This window comes from Phascolarctos cinereus, unplaced genomic scaffold (assembly GCF_003287225.1).
Source record: "Phascolarctos cinereus isolate Bilbo 61053 unplaced genomic scaffold, phaCin_HiC Scaffold_5;HRSCAF=322, whole genome shotgun sequence".
Lineage (NCBI taxonomy): Eukaryota > Metazoa > Chordata > Mammalia > Diprotodontia > Phascolarctidae > Phascolarctos > Phascolarctos cinereus.
The window spans coordinates 2,305,539-2,320,254 of NW_027555958.1; the positions used below are offsets into that span (position 1 = coordinate 2,305,539).

General features: G+C 51.4%; 1 protein-coding gene across 4 annotated transcripts in view; it reads right to left on the minus strand.

The window, feature by feature from the left end:
* Positions 1 to 14,716, minus strand: part of LSS (lanosterol synthase) — a 32,861-nt gene that overhangs the window by 15,253 nt on the left and 2,892 nt on the right. For all 4 annotated transcript variants that reach the window (XM_078154591.1, XM_078154590.1, XM_020973338.2 and 1 more), the window contains 9 exons: positions 12,729 to 12,837; positions 10,974 to 11,095; positions 8,611 to 8,707; positions 6,966 to 7,101; positions 5,536 to 5,644; positions 2,931 to 3,049; positions 2,459 to 2,556; positions 2,095 to 2,122; positions 1,069 to 1,125 (listed from right to left, as the gene is read on the minus strand). In XM_078154591.1, the coding sequence (XP_078010717.1) occupies positions 1,069 to 1,125; positions 2,095 to 2,122; positions 2,459 to 2,556; positions 2,931 to 3,049; positions 5,536 to 5,644; positions 6,966 to 7,101; positions 8,611 to 8,707; positions 10,974 to 11,095; positions 12,729 to 12,837 (875 nt within the window). The remainder of the gene's footprint in view (positions 1 to 1,068; positions 1,126 to 2,094; positions 2,123 to 2,458; positions 2,557 to 2,930; positions 3,050 to 5,535; positions 5,645 to 6,965; positions 7,102 to 8,610; positions 8,708 to 10,973; positions 11,096 to 12,728; positions 12,838 to 14,716) is intronic.

Here is a 14,716-nt window from a genome sequence, read left to right on the forward strand (position 1 = left end):
TCTTTAAGTTATTCTTTCTTTCTTTAAAGAGCACTCTGTAATTGCATTTGCATACGACAAGTATATCATGGTAGCCGAACTCTCAGCAATTTTATGCATTTTGCATTTATTTTGAATGGCGGTTCCCATTCTATTACTTCTTCCTAGGAAGTTAACGTTCTATAGAAATGGTGTAGATTTGTGAGGATTTCTTTTGGACCTTGCTATTTCAAGGTTATTGTCACTATTTCTTTTTTTTTTTTTAAGTGAGGCAATTGGGGTTAAGTGACTTGCCCAGAGTCACATAGCTAGTAAGTGTCAAGTGTTTGGTCAGAGGCCGGATTTGAACTCAGGTCCTCCTGACTTCAGGGCTGCTGCTCTGTCATTCCACCACCTAGCTGCCCCTAATGTTACTATTTCAATATGCTATTTGTGCCAATTAGTTTCTTTGCCGACTGTCTCTGTTTTCTGAGTAAATCACTGTGTTGTCAGCAAAAAGGGGCAATTTCATCTCCTCTTTGCTAGTGATTATGCTTTAATTTCCTTCCCAACTTATCACTAAAGCTAGACATCTCTATAACAGTGCCAAACAATGGGGAAAGAAGGAATTCTAAAGCTAGGAGTTCTTGACCTGGGGTCCATAAACTTGTTTGATTATAATAATTTGATCACTGTAGTTCAACATAATACATTTCCTTTGTAACACTATGTATTTTATTTAATGCACTTAAAAATTTTATCCTGAAAAGGGGTCCACAGACTTCACCAGAATGCTACAAGGTTCCATGACACACATGAAGTTAAGAATTCCTGTTCTAGTGCTTCTAGACAAAAATAACAAATGTCATTTGGGGAAAGAGGCAGCCCCGGGGGTCCTCAAGCCTGGCTGTGTGCTCAAGAGCAGCCGTTAAAGCTAAAGTCTTTTCTGGCTATTGGGTCCACTCCAAAAAGCCAGGGCCCCAAGCGCTGTAGTTCATTACAGTTTTGCAAGATCGTGTTAATGAGCATTTTAAAAAAATAAAGATGGGGACACATGTCCACGGTCCACAGGCATGTCGGGAATACACATGAATAAGGAAGAGAGAATACCTCTAAGAAAGCTTGGATGGCAAATGTTGTATCCCACAGCTGAGAGCCATTGGTGCCCTAGAGACAGAGGAACACAGGAGTCATAACCACAATGAAATGCTTTCTCTTCCTAGTCAAAATTACTGATTACCTGCCAAGCCGGTCCCAAAATTACTCAGGTAGCTTCATGTTTCACACACTATTCCCCTCTTAAGGAAAACACCAAGTCCACAACAGCCCATCCCAGGCTACCTTCTCTTACCCAATTTTTCTCGGGTGCACCTGGGATAACAAGACTTTCCAGATCAAAAAATGGTTGAACATGGGTCCAGAGCTCCACTTAAGGCAAAAAGACCAAGGCACACAGGGGTTTCTAAGGCTCTGGAAGGCCTCCTTGTCCCCAAACCACCTCCTCCCTTCCAAACTGAAGCTAACACTCTACACAGAGGGTTTCAAGAATCTGGCCCCTCTGAAAAATGGAAACCCCGCCTTGGGAAAGGTAAGATTCAGGCACTTTGCTGGGAACGCTCCAAGGAGCGTAAGCAAGTTTACTAGGTCCTTTAATCAGGTGAGGAGGCCCCTGAGGGAGGTGCTCATGGAGGACCCAGGAGAGCGGGTGGGGGAGGGCACAAACCCCCAGCTCTGCTCCCTCTGTTCTGGTCATCACACCAGTGGCACTTTCATGGCATCATCACAATGGCAGATCCCTACGTCCTTATGTGTCTGCAAAAATGGCCCTGGAGAGGTGCTCAGCAGTAGTTCACTCACACAAGTGATTAGGTCAGAGATAAATAACTGCGGAAGGGCACTCAGTCAACTGACAGATGTGACGTGTCACACTGCCGCCAACAAGTCTGGGTGTTCAGCCAGAAATCACCTGCCAACACAAAGCCCCCACATCCTGGCTCCCTAATGTCTCCTGTGATCTTGAAGAATGAACGGCCCCCAGGGGTCCCGGAATGAAGAAAGAGGGAGACACCAGACCCTCAGTCAGCCACGCCCCTCCAGGCTCCCCAACAAGAGACCCTTGTTTCAAAGGCACTTTACCTGCATCTTCATGCCATCAAGACCCAACCTGGAAGGAAGGTGACAAAGCCAAGGTGATTACTCAAAACTCTGCCTGAATTCTTGAAAGCCCCCATTGTGATCGCTGCAATGGGACCCGCCCTTACACACTTTCCAATTAGGCACAGCCATTGAAGTCTTCCTCACTGGGCTGATCCGCCAGGTCCCTGTACCGACAGCTGTCACCAAGGTTTGCTCTCTGGCCTCCTCTGCCCCTGCTGCCCAAGTGACCCCACTTCTGTGCCCACCCCCATCTCCCTCTCCCTAGAGCTGCTCTCTAACGGACCGCTCCTTGGCAGAAGAAACAGCTTTGCTTGAGAGACATGCCAAATCCACAGAAACCTACCACATGTAATCTGGAATTCTGGAGACGTGTTCTTGGAATGCCGAGGAGACCGGCCCTTCCGCGTACCATCGAACGAGCATGTTGATTGTCTTAGAAATCTGCCAGAGAAAGAAATCACAATGTAGCATGGCTTCACAGTGAAGAGTGACCAAATGTCCTAGCAGACGCACCCTCCAGATGACCGCTCCACAGAGAATCAGATGTCTCAAGCATCTTTCTTCAATGAAGAGGAAAAACCTCTTCCCTTTGGTTTATGGATTTGGCATCTAGATCACCCACAGAACCTAGAAAACGCCCAGCCAAAAAGGCCAGTGACTTGGAGGGGAGTCCCGGCCGGGGGTCCAGCTCCACTCTGGCCACTGCCTCAAGGTGGAAAAGGATCCATCGAGAGGATGAGATGAGATCCCCCCTCGTCCCGCTACCACCCCCCCTCCCCTGCTGGCCGGCAGAGGACGGAGGTGCGGAAGCGTACCGGGCCGATGCTGATGCACTTGGTGAATCGGTCGTCAGCTGTTATGTGATCGTACACCTCGGCCACGGCGCGCTTCCTCAGGCTCGAGAGGTGATAGCTCTCGTACAGGTTAAGCACGCCTGGAGTGGGGCACAGGAGGAGAGCCGTGTTGCTAGCTGCGTTCAAAGGGAAGGCCCCTGAGCAGCTGGTTAGGAGAGCCCTCTGAGGCCCCCAGGCCAATGTCTGAGATCAGCCAGGTTCACAGAAACCCCTCCTGAGGGGCCTTCTCTACTCCCGGCGCATTCACTCGGCACTGCTCTGGGCCCTGTGGGAAAGTCTGTCCCCTACCTGAAGGAGTTGAAAAGTCTCTGGGGAAAAACAAGACTAACACACAGGAACCAAATAAAAAAACAAAAGTGAGGTGCTGGGCCACGAGGGTCTGGGTCTAGAGCCCATCCACGGAGGGCTCCAGGGAGGAATCGGGACTAGGGCTGGCCTTTAGAGGATGGGGGATGGGGGAGAGGGAGACAGCACAGGCTAAAGCAGGAACACAGGCCCCTGGAGAAGGGGGGCGGGGGCATTCTGGAGGGCATCTGCAAGAGAGGACAACAATTTCCAACGTGGAGACAGACCAGGGCCCCCTGACAAATGACGCCAATGTGGCTCAGAGGGAGTTTGCCCTCCCAGTCAGCAGAGAGGCACCTGACATCCCCCAATCTCATGGCCACGGCCCCCGTCTCTTGGCCTTTGCTGTCATGGTCCTGAAAACCTGACATGCCCTCCCCGGGCTCATCGTCCTCTAATCTCTTTGCCTGCCGTTTCCTAACACCTGGAGAACGGTTCCCGAGGCAGCTCCTAAAGGCCACCCTTAATCCCCAGTCCTCCTCCAGGGGTGCTCAGACCACACTGCCTGCAGAGGCCCAGAGATAGGAAACCACTGGCACGGGATCGAGGAAAGGGGCCTCTTCTGCCATCTGCAGCACCCTGTTTTCCACCACCGGTCAGGGAAGGCAGAGACAGTAAGGGGCTTGGGGCTGGAGGACCACCACGCGGGCATGCCCCGCTGAGACCCCAGGCTCCACCTGAGCCACCGGCTCGGGAAGGCCCAACAAGGTCCCCACTGCTATCGCCTGGCCAGGCCAAGACCATCTCACTCATCTCTCTGCCTGCCCAGGGCATTATGGGTGGGGGGAATGGGGGAGGGTGTGAAGGGGCCCGGAACAGAGTCAAAATGGCGGCCCCTTAATGGACAAGAGGAACACAGAAAAGGAGAAGGGAACCCTTGGCCAAGGACTGGAAGACGGATCGTGAGGGCTGACAGCGTAAGAGGGGAAGGGAGGAATGAGCGCACGTTAGGCATCCGTTCGGTCAGCTCTTCTATAGGTGATCTCCCTAGATCTCCATTTTACAGAGGGGGAGACCAAAGCAGGCAGAGGTGAGGGGACTTGCCCAGGGCCCCACATCAGCCAAGCTCTTAGGAGGAGCCATGGAACCTCCTCAGGCCTTCGGGCCCTGATCAGCCAAATGAGGCCAAAATACCCCTAGCGCCTCCCCCTTGCTGGGTGCTGTCCAGCTCAAAGGAGATGCAGGAACCAACGGGAGGAACCAGCAAAGGACCCATCAGCTCTCTGGGGAAGAGAAGATTCAGGACAAACCAAGGGACACAGAGGACGGCAGAGCCGAACCCGGGCCATTCTGCACGGGAACACCCACAACGTGGCTGAAAGAGAAGAAGCGGACAACTGAGCTCTGCAGCCGACTTCTCACTTCTAGGCTGCAGAAGGAAGTGACTCTCCCCTCAACAACCCCAAGCCAGACCCCAGCACCTTGGGGGGTCCCGCCAGCCAGCCCTCAGCTTGGCTGTACAGGCACACGAAGGCCTTGCATTCCAGAAGCCAGCGCAGCCACTCTGGACGACTGCGTGAACAGCCGGTGCCTGCCGTCTGCCCCAAAGAGATCAAGGAAGACAGAAGAGAGCCACGCTGGCACCAATTTGGGGTCACAAGGCCCTGGGAGGAGGGTGCTCGCAACCGGAACTGGCCAAACAGATTACAGTGGGGGAGGGGGCAGATTCACAGAAAAGGGGGAAAGCCTGTATGAATGGAGGCGCAGTCAGGTGAGCAGAACCAGGGCAACAGTTTAAGCAGCCTCAGTGTCCTAAAAACAATTTTCTAAGATATCCGCACTCTGATCAACACAGTGGCCGAGCACTATCCTAGAGGTCAGTAACAAAGTCTGCCGCCCAAAGGGTTAGTCTGGGGTCCTTCACTGTTAGCCTAAGACAAGCAGGATCTGGGACTCTGGCACCCCCCGAAGAGAAGCGACATCATCTGTTTCCTCCCACAGGAGGCCTGCAATGCCACTGGTCCAGAGAAAGAGAGAGCACGTGGCAGGCCCCGCGGGAAGCTTCTGACGACCTCAAGGAGTTCATATTCTACTGGGGGGGCTGGAAAACAGGGTGGGGGTGGGGGAGACAGCCCCACTGAGATCACATGCTGACCAAGGAACCGGGCGCACAACAGAAAAACCTCAAGACACTTTCCCACCTCGTCTTCCCAGAGGCCAGGCCTTGGGGGCCCACCCCTCTCTGCTCCAGGTAGGAGGGGACGCACGTGGGCTGACCTACCGTAGACCAGCTGGAGGAGCCAGCTGTGGGGTGTGTAGAGGTCGCAGGCGGCCACGTGATTCCTGTGGGCTGGCCAATCTATGCTAGAATAGTCCTCGAGGTAAAGCTCCTGAAAAAAAGGACCAGAGATCAGAAAGTAATCCTGGACCAGTGCCCTTACAGCGACACACCCAGTGTCCCCCACCCCCCCTCCCCTGCCGGCCATCAGCCCAGAGGCCCTCCTCACACCTCAGCACCTCTGCCCAAACTACTGGCCATCTCCCACGCTTGAAATGCTCTACTTCCTCTCCAAGATGGAGGGATCCTTCCCTCTCTTCCTTCCACAGGAAGCTTCCCCCCACCTCCCAGCTGCCCATGCGCCCTTGTCTTTCTATACTCTCACTAGACCTCTATGCCGACATATGGCCTGCCCTGAAAGAAGGGAGCTCTTCCTGGGCAGGGACTGAGCGTGGTGCTGCATATACAGTAGGTGCCTAATAAATGCTTGCCGATGGGCTGGCTTTTGTCTTTGTTGCCCCAGCATAGTGCCTGCACACAGTAGGTGTACAATAAATGCCTCGTGCTCTCTGTAAATGTCCCAACAGCCACGGCAGGGAGACTGATCCGGGGCACAATGGGACCAGGGCTCCTTAGATGGAAGGCTGGTCAAGCCCTGCTGGGCCAGGCCAGGGCAGGGCAGGGCAAGGGCAAACAAGGCTTATCACTGCTCCCAGCCGAGGCCCGGACCGAGGCCCCAGGCCATGCCCCTGGCTTCTCTACGTCTACCAGGAGCCGTTTTTCCATCTGCTTTTCATTCAAGGTAAAAGACAAGAGGAAGAGCCCAAGGAAACATGGGGGCTCGTCAATGAAGCCACAGGGAAGAAAGCCAACAAAACACAGAAAAACACAGAGTGAGAAGTGGCCCGAGGGGCTCCATCACAGGCAAATTACCTTTGTATTTACAGTGTCACAGAGTCACTTCAAAATGTTGGTTCACTACAACAATTTTTTAAAAATATAAACACAAGAACCTTAGTTGAGAAGAGTGAAGTCAAAATAAAACCTGGTTATAACTACTGTCTCGTTCTTTTGCAGCCCCCTTGAGGCAGCTGAAGGGCAGAGCCTGGAGTAAGGAAGAACTGAGTTCAAATATGGCCTCAGAGACTATTAGCTATGCAAGTCACTTAACTAACCAAGTTGCCTCAGTTTCCTCATCTGTAAAATGGAGATCATAATGGCACCTACCTCCCAGGGCTGTTGGGACAATTAGTGCCTGGCACACAGTAGGTGCTTAATCAATGCCTGTTTCCTTCTCCCAGCTCTCTTAACAAGAGGCTCCTGTATTTATTTTAAATGAGCTGCTCTGAGGCTCCCGGAGTCCCCCAGCACCATTAGCGCTCTGCCCGGCCTGACCCCGACCCCCGACCCCCGGCCATCATCAAGGTCCTCACCTGTCGCAGGCTTTGAACCAGTTCATCCTCTTGGCCCTGCAGGCGCATGGCGTAGCAGTAGCTCATGGGCAGATACACCTGGCGACAATGGCACCACAGAGTTGAGGGGTGAGCCGGCACCCAGGCAGGAAAGAGCCTGGCAAAGAAACCCAAACACTTGCTTACTATTCACTGGGGGGCCATGTGGCTTCCATCGAGGTACCAAGGCCTCAGCTCCAACCCCAGCTCTCGGCAGTGGGCACTGGTGCCTGCCATGACAACCTGGTCCACAATTTATCACATAGGCAGATAGCAGGCCCCAGACAGGGGCCCTGCCTCATGAAGCCCACAGGCTGAGAGGGAATAGCACCTAAACGTATGGCAGGGTGAGGCTTCCCGGATGTGAACATCAGGGTGGGCCTCTACAGACGTCTCCTTGACAATGTCCCCAACAAAAGGTCATCCCATCTTCACTTGAAAACCTCAAGTAAGGAGGAACCTCAGGGAGCAAGCCAGCCGCGCTAGACTTTAAAGAATGGCATTTAAAAGCCACAGAGGGCAAGAGAGGGCATTCTCAGTCTCAGTTCAGACACCAAGACAGGCAAACACAGTTCAGTCTGGCTGGCCCTTAGGGCTTGGGGGCTAGGGACGAAGGCAGGAGAAATGCAAGGTAATGCTGGAAATGCCCCAGCAGACTAAGCCAAACACAAAGGAGCCTAGAGGAGCCTAGGAAACCTTTCTCAAAACCAGAGTGGTAGCACATGGTGATAAAGTGCACCAGATGTGTGGATCTGAGGTCTGGGGGGGGGGGGGCACCAGAGGTGGCCAAGCTGTCCTCCTGGCAGCCAGAGATGAGGGTCTGATGCTCGCTGGAGAGACAACAGGTGAAGGCTGGGAGCAAGCAAGGTGTCACAGGACCAGCGGTTAAGAGAAGAGAGACCAGGACAGACAGAGCTCGGAAGCACTAATCTCAGCGAAGGACTCCACAAGAGATCTGAGGACACAAGATGAAGGAGAGGGCCAGGAGGCTCTGGGGTGTCGAGGAAAGGCCCCAGGTGGGGCACAAAGGGCAGAGACTGCGGACCGGACAGAGGTTAGGAGACGGGATAGCCCCCTGAGCAGTGTCCACAGGCTGGTGGGAGTGGAAGTCGCAATGCGAGGAAACAGATACTGCATGTAATGGGCATGGTATGGCACAGGGCTGCTACGAGAGGAGTGGTGCCTGCTAGGCTGGCATCAGGATGGAGAGGGGTGACAGAAGGCTTCTTTGAGGAGTGGTGAGAGCTAAGCCCATCGGGGCAGGCAGGACAAGGCATATCTGGAAGGTGGGTGAGAAAAGGGAACACCAGGGGCCTACCAGTCCTGGAGGAGGCAGGAGGGCCCGAGATGCAGGCCCCGACAAAGCAGAGATGAAGAGGGGGCCCAGGCTTCCCAGCAGCGTTTGCTGTAGGAATGGAGGAGGGGAGGGAGGTCTATGCATCTGCTGGAGGGGGAAGAGCACAGGGGGCCCCGGGAGCGTGACTACAGTCCCTGACGGTGGGGCACCAGCAGGGGCAGGAGCCCAGCTGCACCAGAAAGCAGGGCCGAGAGCCTCCGAGACCAACCAGTCAACCAGGGGACCCTGTCACGCCGTGTCCAAAGAGAACCGCGCTGCTGCGATACGTACCACATCTCAGGAAAGAGCGTGTTCAGCCCTTCCCAGCTGTAAACATTCAGGATGGCCAACCAAAACTTTCCCCACGAAGGGATTCCAAGAGCACCACCTAGGAAAGACCAGGTGCCAAAGAGTCAAGCCCCTTCTGCCCGACAAAAGTGCTGCTGCCCACTCCAAAGGTCAGTGGCAGCCCACGTCCATTACAGGAAGAGAGGAGGACAGCAGGCCGGCCTGGGGAGGAGGGGCCTGCTTCCCTGGAGCTCTGCACAATCCCAACCAGGCCAGATTTCATCTGAGTCCAGATGAAAACACCAACGACACTGAGGCAGAAATAAAAATCATGGGCGCCAGCGTCACTCAGCCTCGCGACGGGACAAGGCAGAGCGTTTGATTGTACGTTATCAGATAGAGAAAGAGTCACAGCCTTGTCACTTCATTCCGAGTCCAAGCCGCAGAGGCAAGTCAAACAGTGAAGGCAAGTCCCGGAAGAAAACCACGCTCTTCACAGCAGTCCCAAAGTCAGCTTCATCTCTACCCACCCTCACTAACCTAACACTTTAAGGGTGGGTGTCCTCAGAACCTCTGGCAGGGGGAAGGAGCCCAGCTCCGGTCAGAGGGGAGGAGGGACCCCCAAGACCAAGGCTCACTCCTTAATCACTGTACACCAACCAGATCCTCATCAAGCCCAAAAGACAGAAAATGATGTCCCTATAAACCCTCCTCCCTCACACCTCACAACAGCCCAGAGGCAAGTCCAGTGGCCCAGTTCTGTGGCCCAGAGGACGCACAGAGAGCCAGCCCTGGAGTCAGGAAGGCCCAAGTTCAAGCCACACCTCAGATGTTTACTCAGGGCTGGCCCAAGCCAATAAACACTGAACAATGCCTGCTACGGCGGCATGAAGAGGGTTCAAGAGGCCCGGGGGCACAGATGAGCGGGGAAAGCCAGGGAAGAGGCCCGGAGCCGAGGCCCTAGATGACACAGGGCCTGCAAAGACCATGAGGGTCAAGCAGCTGATTCCATATCTGCAATTGAGGCATTCCATGAAATTCACTGGTTTGGTTTCTTCAAATGGAGGACAGACTGGCCATTGCAAGGGTCCAAGAGGGAGACACTGAGGGCCTAGCCCTGAGCACAGGCAGGCTCCTACAGAACTTTACCTCCGCTGGCCTCGCCATCCTCATCTGTAAGATGGGGATAATCAGAGAGGATCTGACAAGTTCTGCAAAGCTCCGAGCGCTGCCGAAGCGCCAGCTGCCGTCTTCACCGTCATCATCGGCATCCCCCACTTCACAGGGGAGGGCACCAAGGCTCAGAGAAGTCACTCCCTTGCCCACAGACAAACAAGCAGGAAGGATCAGAGGTAGATGGAGGAATCGCCAGGGATCTCTCTGACCCACGGAGGCAAACACAGCGATGGCTCAGCTCTTCTCCGCAGTACAAGAATCCAAGACAATCCCAAAGGGGTCATGAGGAAACCCTCCACCCACCTCCAGAGAAAGAACCGACGGCATCTGAACGCAGGCTGGGGCAGACTTGTAAAACTCTTTCTTTGGGGAAGGTTCGCGTGTTCTTGCACAAAATGACTAATATGGAAATGCGTTTTCCATGACTGCACATGTGTAACCTACATCAGGCTGCTTACTGCCTCAGGGAGGGGGAGAATTTGGAATTCAAAATTTTTTTAAATGAATGCTGAAAATTGTTTCACAAGTAATTGGGGGAAAAAATAAAGTTTTGTTTTTTTAAAAAAAGAAGTCAATGGGGAATGGCTGAACAAATTGTGCCATATGAATGTAATGGAATACTATTGTGCTATAAGAAATGACAACCAGGCGGACTTCAGAAAAACCTGGAAAGACTGTATGGTCTGATGCTGAGTGAAGTGAGCAGAACCAAGAGGACTTTGTACACAATAACAGCCACGTTGTGCGATGACTAATATTGATGAACTTAACCCTTCTCAGCAATGCAAGGATCTAAGACGTCTCCAAAAATCTTGTTATGGAAAATGCTGTCCACATCCAGAGAAAGAACTATGGAGTTTGAACGCAGATCGAAGCAGACTATTTGCTCTCCTTTTCCTTTGTTTTGTTTTATTGCTTCATTCTCGTGGTTCCTCCCATTAGTTCTAATTCTTCTTTACTTCATGACTAATGGGAAAATATGCTTAATATGAACATATATGTAGAGCCTATATCAGACTGTGGGAGGGGGGATAAGTGGGAGGGGGAGAAAACTTAAAACTGAAAATCTTATGAAAGTAAATGTTGAAAACTAAAAGTAAATTAATTGTATTTAAAAAAAAAAAGAGAGAAGCCAACACAGTGCCACAGAACCCAGTCTCGGCCAAGAGAGCATCACTCCTAACACTGACCTTTCTCGTGAAGGTTGGTCCTGGCGCGCACCAGGGCAGGATCATCAGGTCCGACTCCCAAGATTCGCAGGGATACGTAGTTCAAGGCGGTGCCAAACACTGTCGACTTATCCTCAATGTGCCTGCAAAAGTACAAAGGAGCACAGAGAAGATTCAGCCTCTGCTGAGAACCTCCATCACACCCAACAAGGCACTGGCCCAGATCCTTCAGAATACAACAAGCCCCTAACTAAAGGGGCGCAAGAGAAGCGAAGCAAAGAATTCATTTCAGAGCAATCCCAGCAGGCAGGTGGTTTCTGCTGGGCATTCCGAGGCAATTCCACCCCATCCCACGGCCTCCACAAGGGTGGAGCCAACCGAGCTTCTCCTCTCCTCCCTCTCCTCCGGCCCCTTATCTCATCTCTCTCCTCATTCCTCTCTTCACCCCCCACGTGTCCATCGCCTCCCTTTTCTCTCTTGCCATCTCCATCTCTCTCTTCCACTCTCGTTACATCTCTGCCCCTCTCTGTCCCTCCCTCCCTCTCTTCCACGGCACCTAAAGAGCTCTGTCATCCCAAACACAGCCCCCAAAGGGCCTGGGCCCTGGGAAGCAGACCAGTCAATAGGAAAAAGCACTCTGGTTCTTGACCAGCTTTGCCACGCTCACTAACCGATGAAGAATAAGGCATGTACTCCTGGGACTTCCGAAACCTCGGTGGGTCCAAAGAACCTCTACCCTACCTGTGAGGAGACCCAGGAGCAGAGAGGAAGACCCCCGTCTTTGACCCTCAACCTTCTCCCAAGGGAAGAATTCTGCTTAGAGGCTCCCCACGCTACAAATGAATGAATGAAGATGTACCCACATTCCTGATGGGCAGAGGAAGGGTGCATTCGTAATAGGCATAAAAACAAGGGGTGGCAGAAGCTGAGAACAAGACTGGGGTCACTTCTGCTACAAGACAAGAAGAAGAAGCCTGTCTGGGCAGTACGTGGCGCTCACAGGAACACCCCATCCTCAAAAGCCCAAGGCTCCCTGCTTTATACCGTGCTTTAGCCCAGATCAGAGATGCTGCGTACACATTTCAGGGATTTTTCATTTGAACAAGAATAGGAGAAAGAGGTTGCATGAAAACACGACCAATGACAGCGCCCTAATGAAGGGCAATTGCTCAGAAATGCCTGCCCTTCCCCCACCCCTTCCAGCCTCACTCCACATCCCTGCCCAGTCATCGACAAGCCATCTGGCACCTTGGTGCCTTTCCACAAGTTGTCCATCCCCAAAGCCTTGAAGGTTCTCCCTCCCAGAAGGCCAGCAGCTCAGGTGGCCTTTCCTGGAGCCTCCCCCACCACACCCTCCCACACCCCCCAGTTACCCTGCACGTACACAGGAACCCACACCCCTACAGGCACAGTGCCAGGCCCCTGAGAAGCACTTAACAGTGGCCCTGAGTGACTAGGGTAAAGTGTGTGCTAGCACTGCCAGGCCTTGAGCTCTGGGCTGGGCGTACAAAGACAGAAGCCACAGTCCCCGCCTTCAAAAAGCCTCTATTCTCCCGAGAGGGAAACAAACAGGACCTCCCACAGCCATGTGTGCGACCTCGACCCAGACCAGGTCCATGGGAAGGGACAGAGGGCACAGGCCGCCTGCAGAGGGGACAAGGGCAAGCATGCCAGGCACGGGGAGCGATTGGTGCAGAGATGTGAAGGTGGAGAAGGTCAGACCAAGGACTGAGTAGGGAAGGACAGAGAACAAAGCTCTATCCTCTGCAGACTCACAGGCCCCAGCCACCGTCGGGGAGCTGCACAGATCGCAGGTAGCGCTCAATTTCCTCTTTGTACCCAGCTGGGAGGGAGGTGCTGGTCACACGGCATGTGATCAGGAGTCCTATGTAATCAAAAATAGAGAGTTCTTAATTGTGAGGGGTTACTTCCAGGCACAGTAGAAAGACAGCAGAGTCGAGACTATCCAGAGAAGCAAGTTCAAATGCTGCCTCTGACGTTATCAGTGTGACCTTGTGGAGAAATCCTTGAACTTGAGGCTCAGTTTCCAAGTCTGTAAAATGGAGCTAACAACACCTGTTCTATGTTTCTTAAAGGTTACATTTACAAAGTACTTTACAACTGTTAACGGCACCTATGACTATCAGCTCAAAATATTATTAAAATAACGTACGGAAAATTCCTTTTAATAGGAAAGAATATTATTTTAAGAATATTATCTAATAATATTTTAACATTCAATCCAGACAGTGACGCCAGCTTGCGGGCCTGACACCAAGCACAGCTTAGTTACACGTTCAACAAGAAAAAGGCAATGTCAGATCTGTGACCGAAGTTAAAATATTCAGAACTCTCATTTTGATTTTAGTCCTTCCCTCCTCATGATGCTTGGCTAACATTACCCATTTGTCTATATATTTACCCCTAAATCACGCCCATTTACTTACCCTATTGCCGCCTACCATCCACCTTTGCCCTGACCCTAAAAAAACATCCTCCCCCTCTCACTGGCCCTGGTCTAACCTGAGCCCATCCCTAACCCTAACCCTCCAAGCTCCGTCCCTCAAAATAGCTCTAATAACTTAACTACAGTAACCTTATCCTTACATTAGACTTTAAATATACATATAAATATACATCTATGTATGTACATAGGCAGAAACATAAATAATATTCAAAGTGAAAAAAAGTAAAATCTAGAATCAGGCACCCCTTAACTAATGATATTAATTAAGCACCATCAGGAAGGAACACCAATACTATTTAAAAGATTAAGGAAAAATATTGTAATGAGACCAGCACTCAATGTAAAAGGTGGAAAAAAACACTCCTAAAACTGGAGATCAATTTAGAATCCAGGTGAACACTAGAGAAACAAAAGCCAAAGCAATCATGAATGACGAGTTGTAACGCACGCTAAATAATCAGAAACTCATTCACGCTTCCCCTTCCAGTCATTCTTTTTCTCAAATTTTCTTCTATTTTATTTTCTGGTCCTCTTTCTCGCCATCCCATTGGGAAAGCAACCACCACGAAACCTGCTAAAAACAGGCAGTGTCCAGCAAACCTTCCGAGAGGAGTAAACTGAACAAAATCATCCACCCTTGTTTGACCATTTCTCCCTGTGACTCATTTAGCTTTTCCGTTAAGAATTTAGATCCCGAACCATTTGGTACACATCTATTCAGTACTGGTGGTAATTCGTTATCTATAGTACCTTCCATCAAAATGTAGTTTCCCTATCTTTTTAAACTAGGTCCATCTTTGCTGTTGTTCTGTCTGAGATCACGATTACTATTACTGTTTTCTTTTTTTTTACTTCATCTGAAGTAAAATATATTTCGCTCCTGCCCCTTTAAACCCTTTCCTCTATGCATCTCTTTCTGTTTCAAATATGTTTCTCATCAACAATGTATTGTTGGATTCTGGCTTCTAATCCTCTCTGCTGTGCTCTTCCATTTTATCAGTGACTTTGTCCCATTCACAGTTAATTGTCAAATCCTATACTTACCTCTATCCTGTTCTTATACTTTTCCTTCTGTTTACTGTTTTTAAGAGTTTGTTTTGCTTCTGACTAAACTCTCCCTTAATTTTCCCTCCCTCTCATGCCCCCTTAGCCTCAAGTGTGTGGGTGGGGCGGGGGGGGGAGCATGGACACTCATGAGTCTTTCCTCCTTCAACCAGTTTGGAACCAAGTGAGGTTCAAACATCTCCCGCTTCCTCCCACCCCATCCCTCTGATCATGAGAGATAACTGTGTCAGTT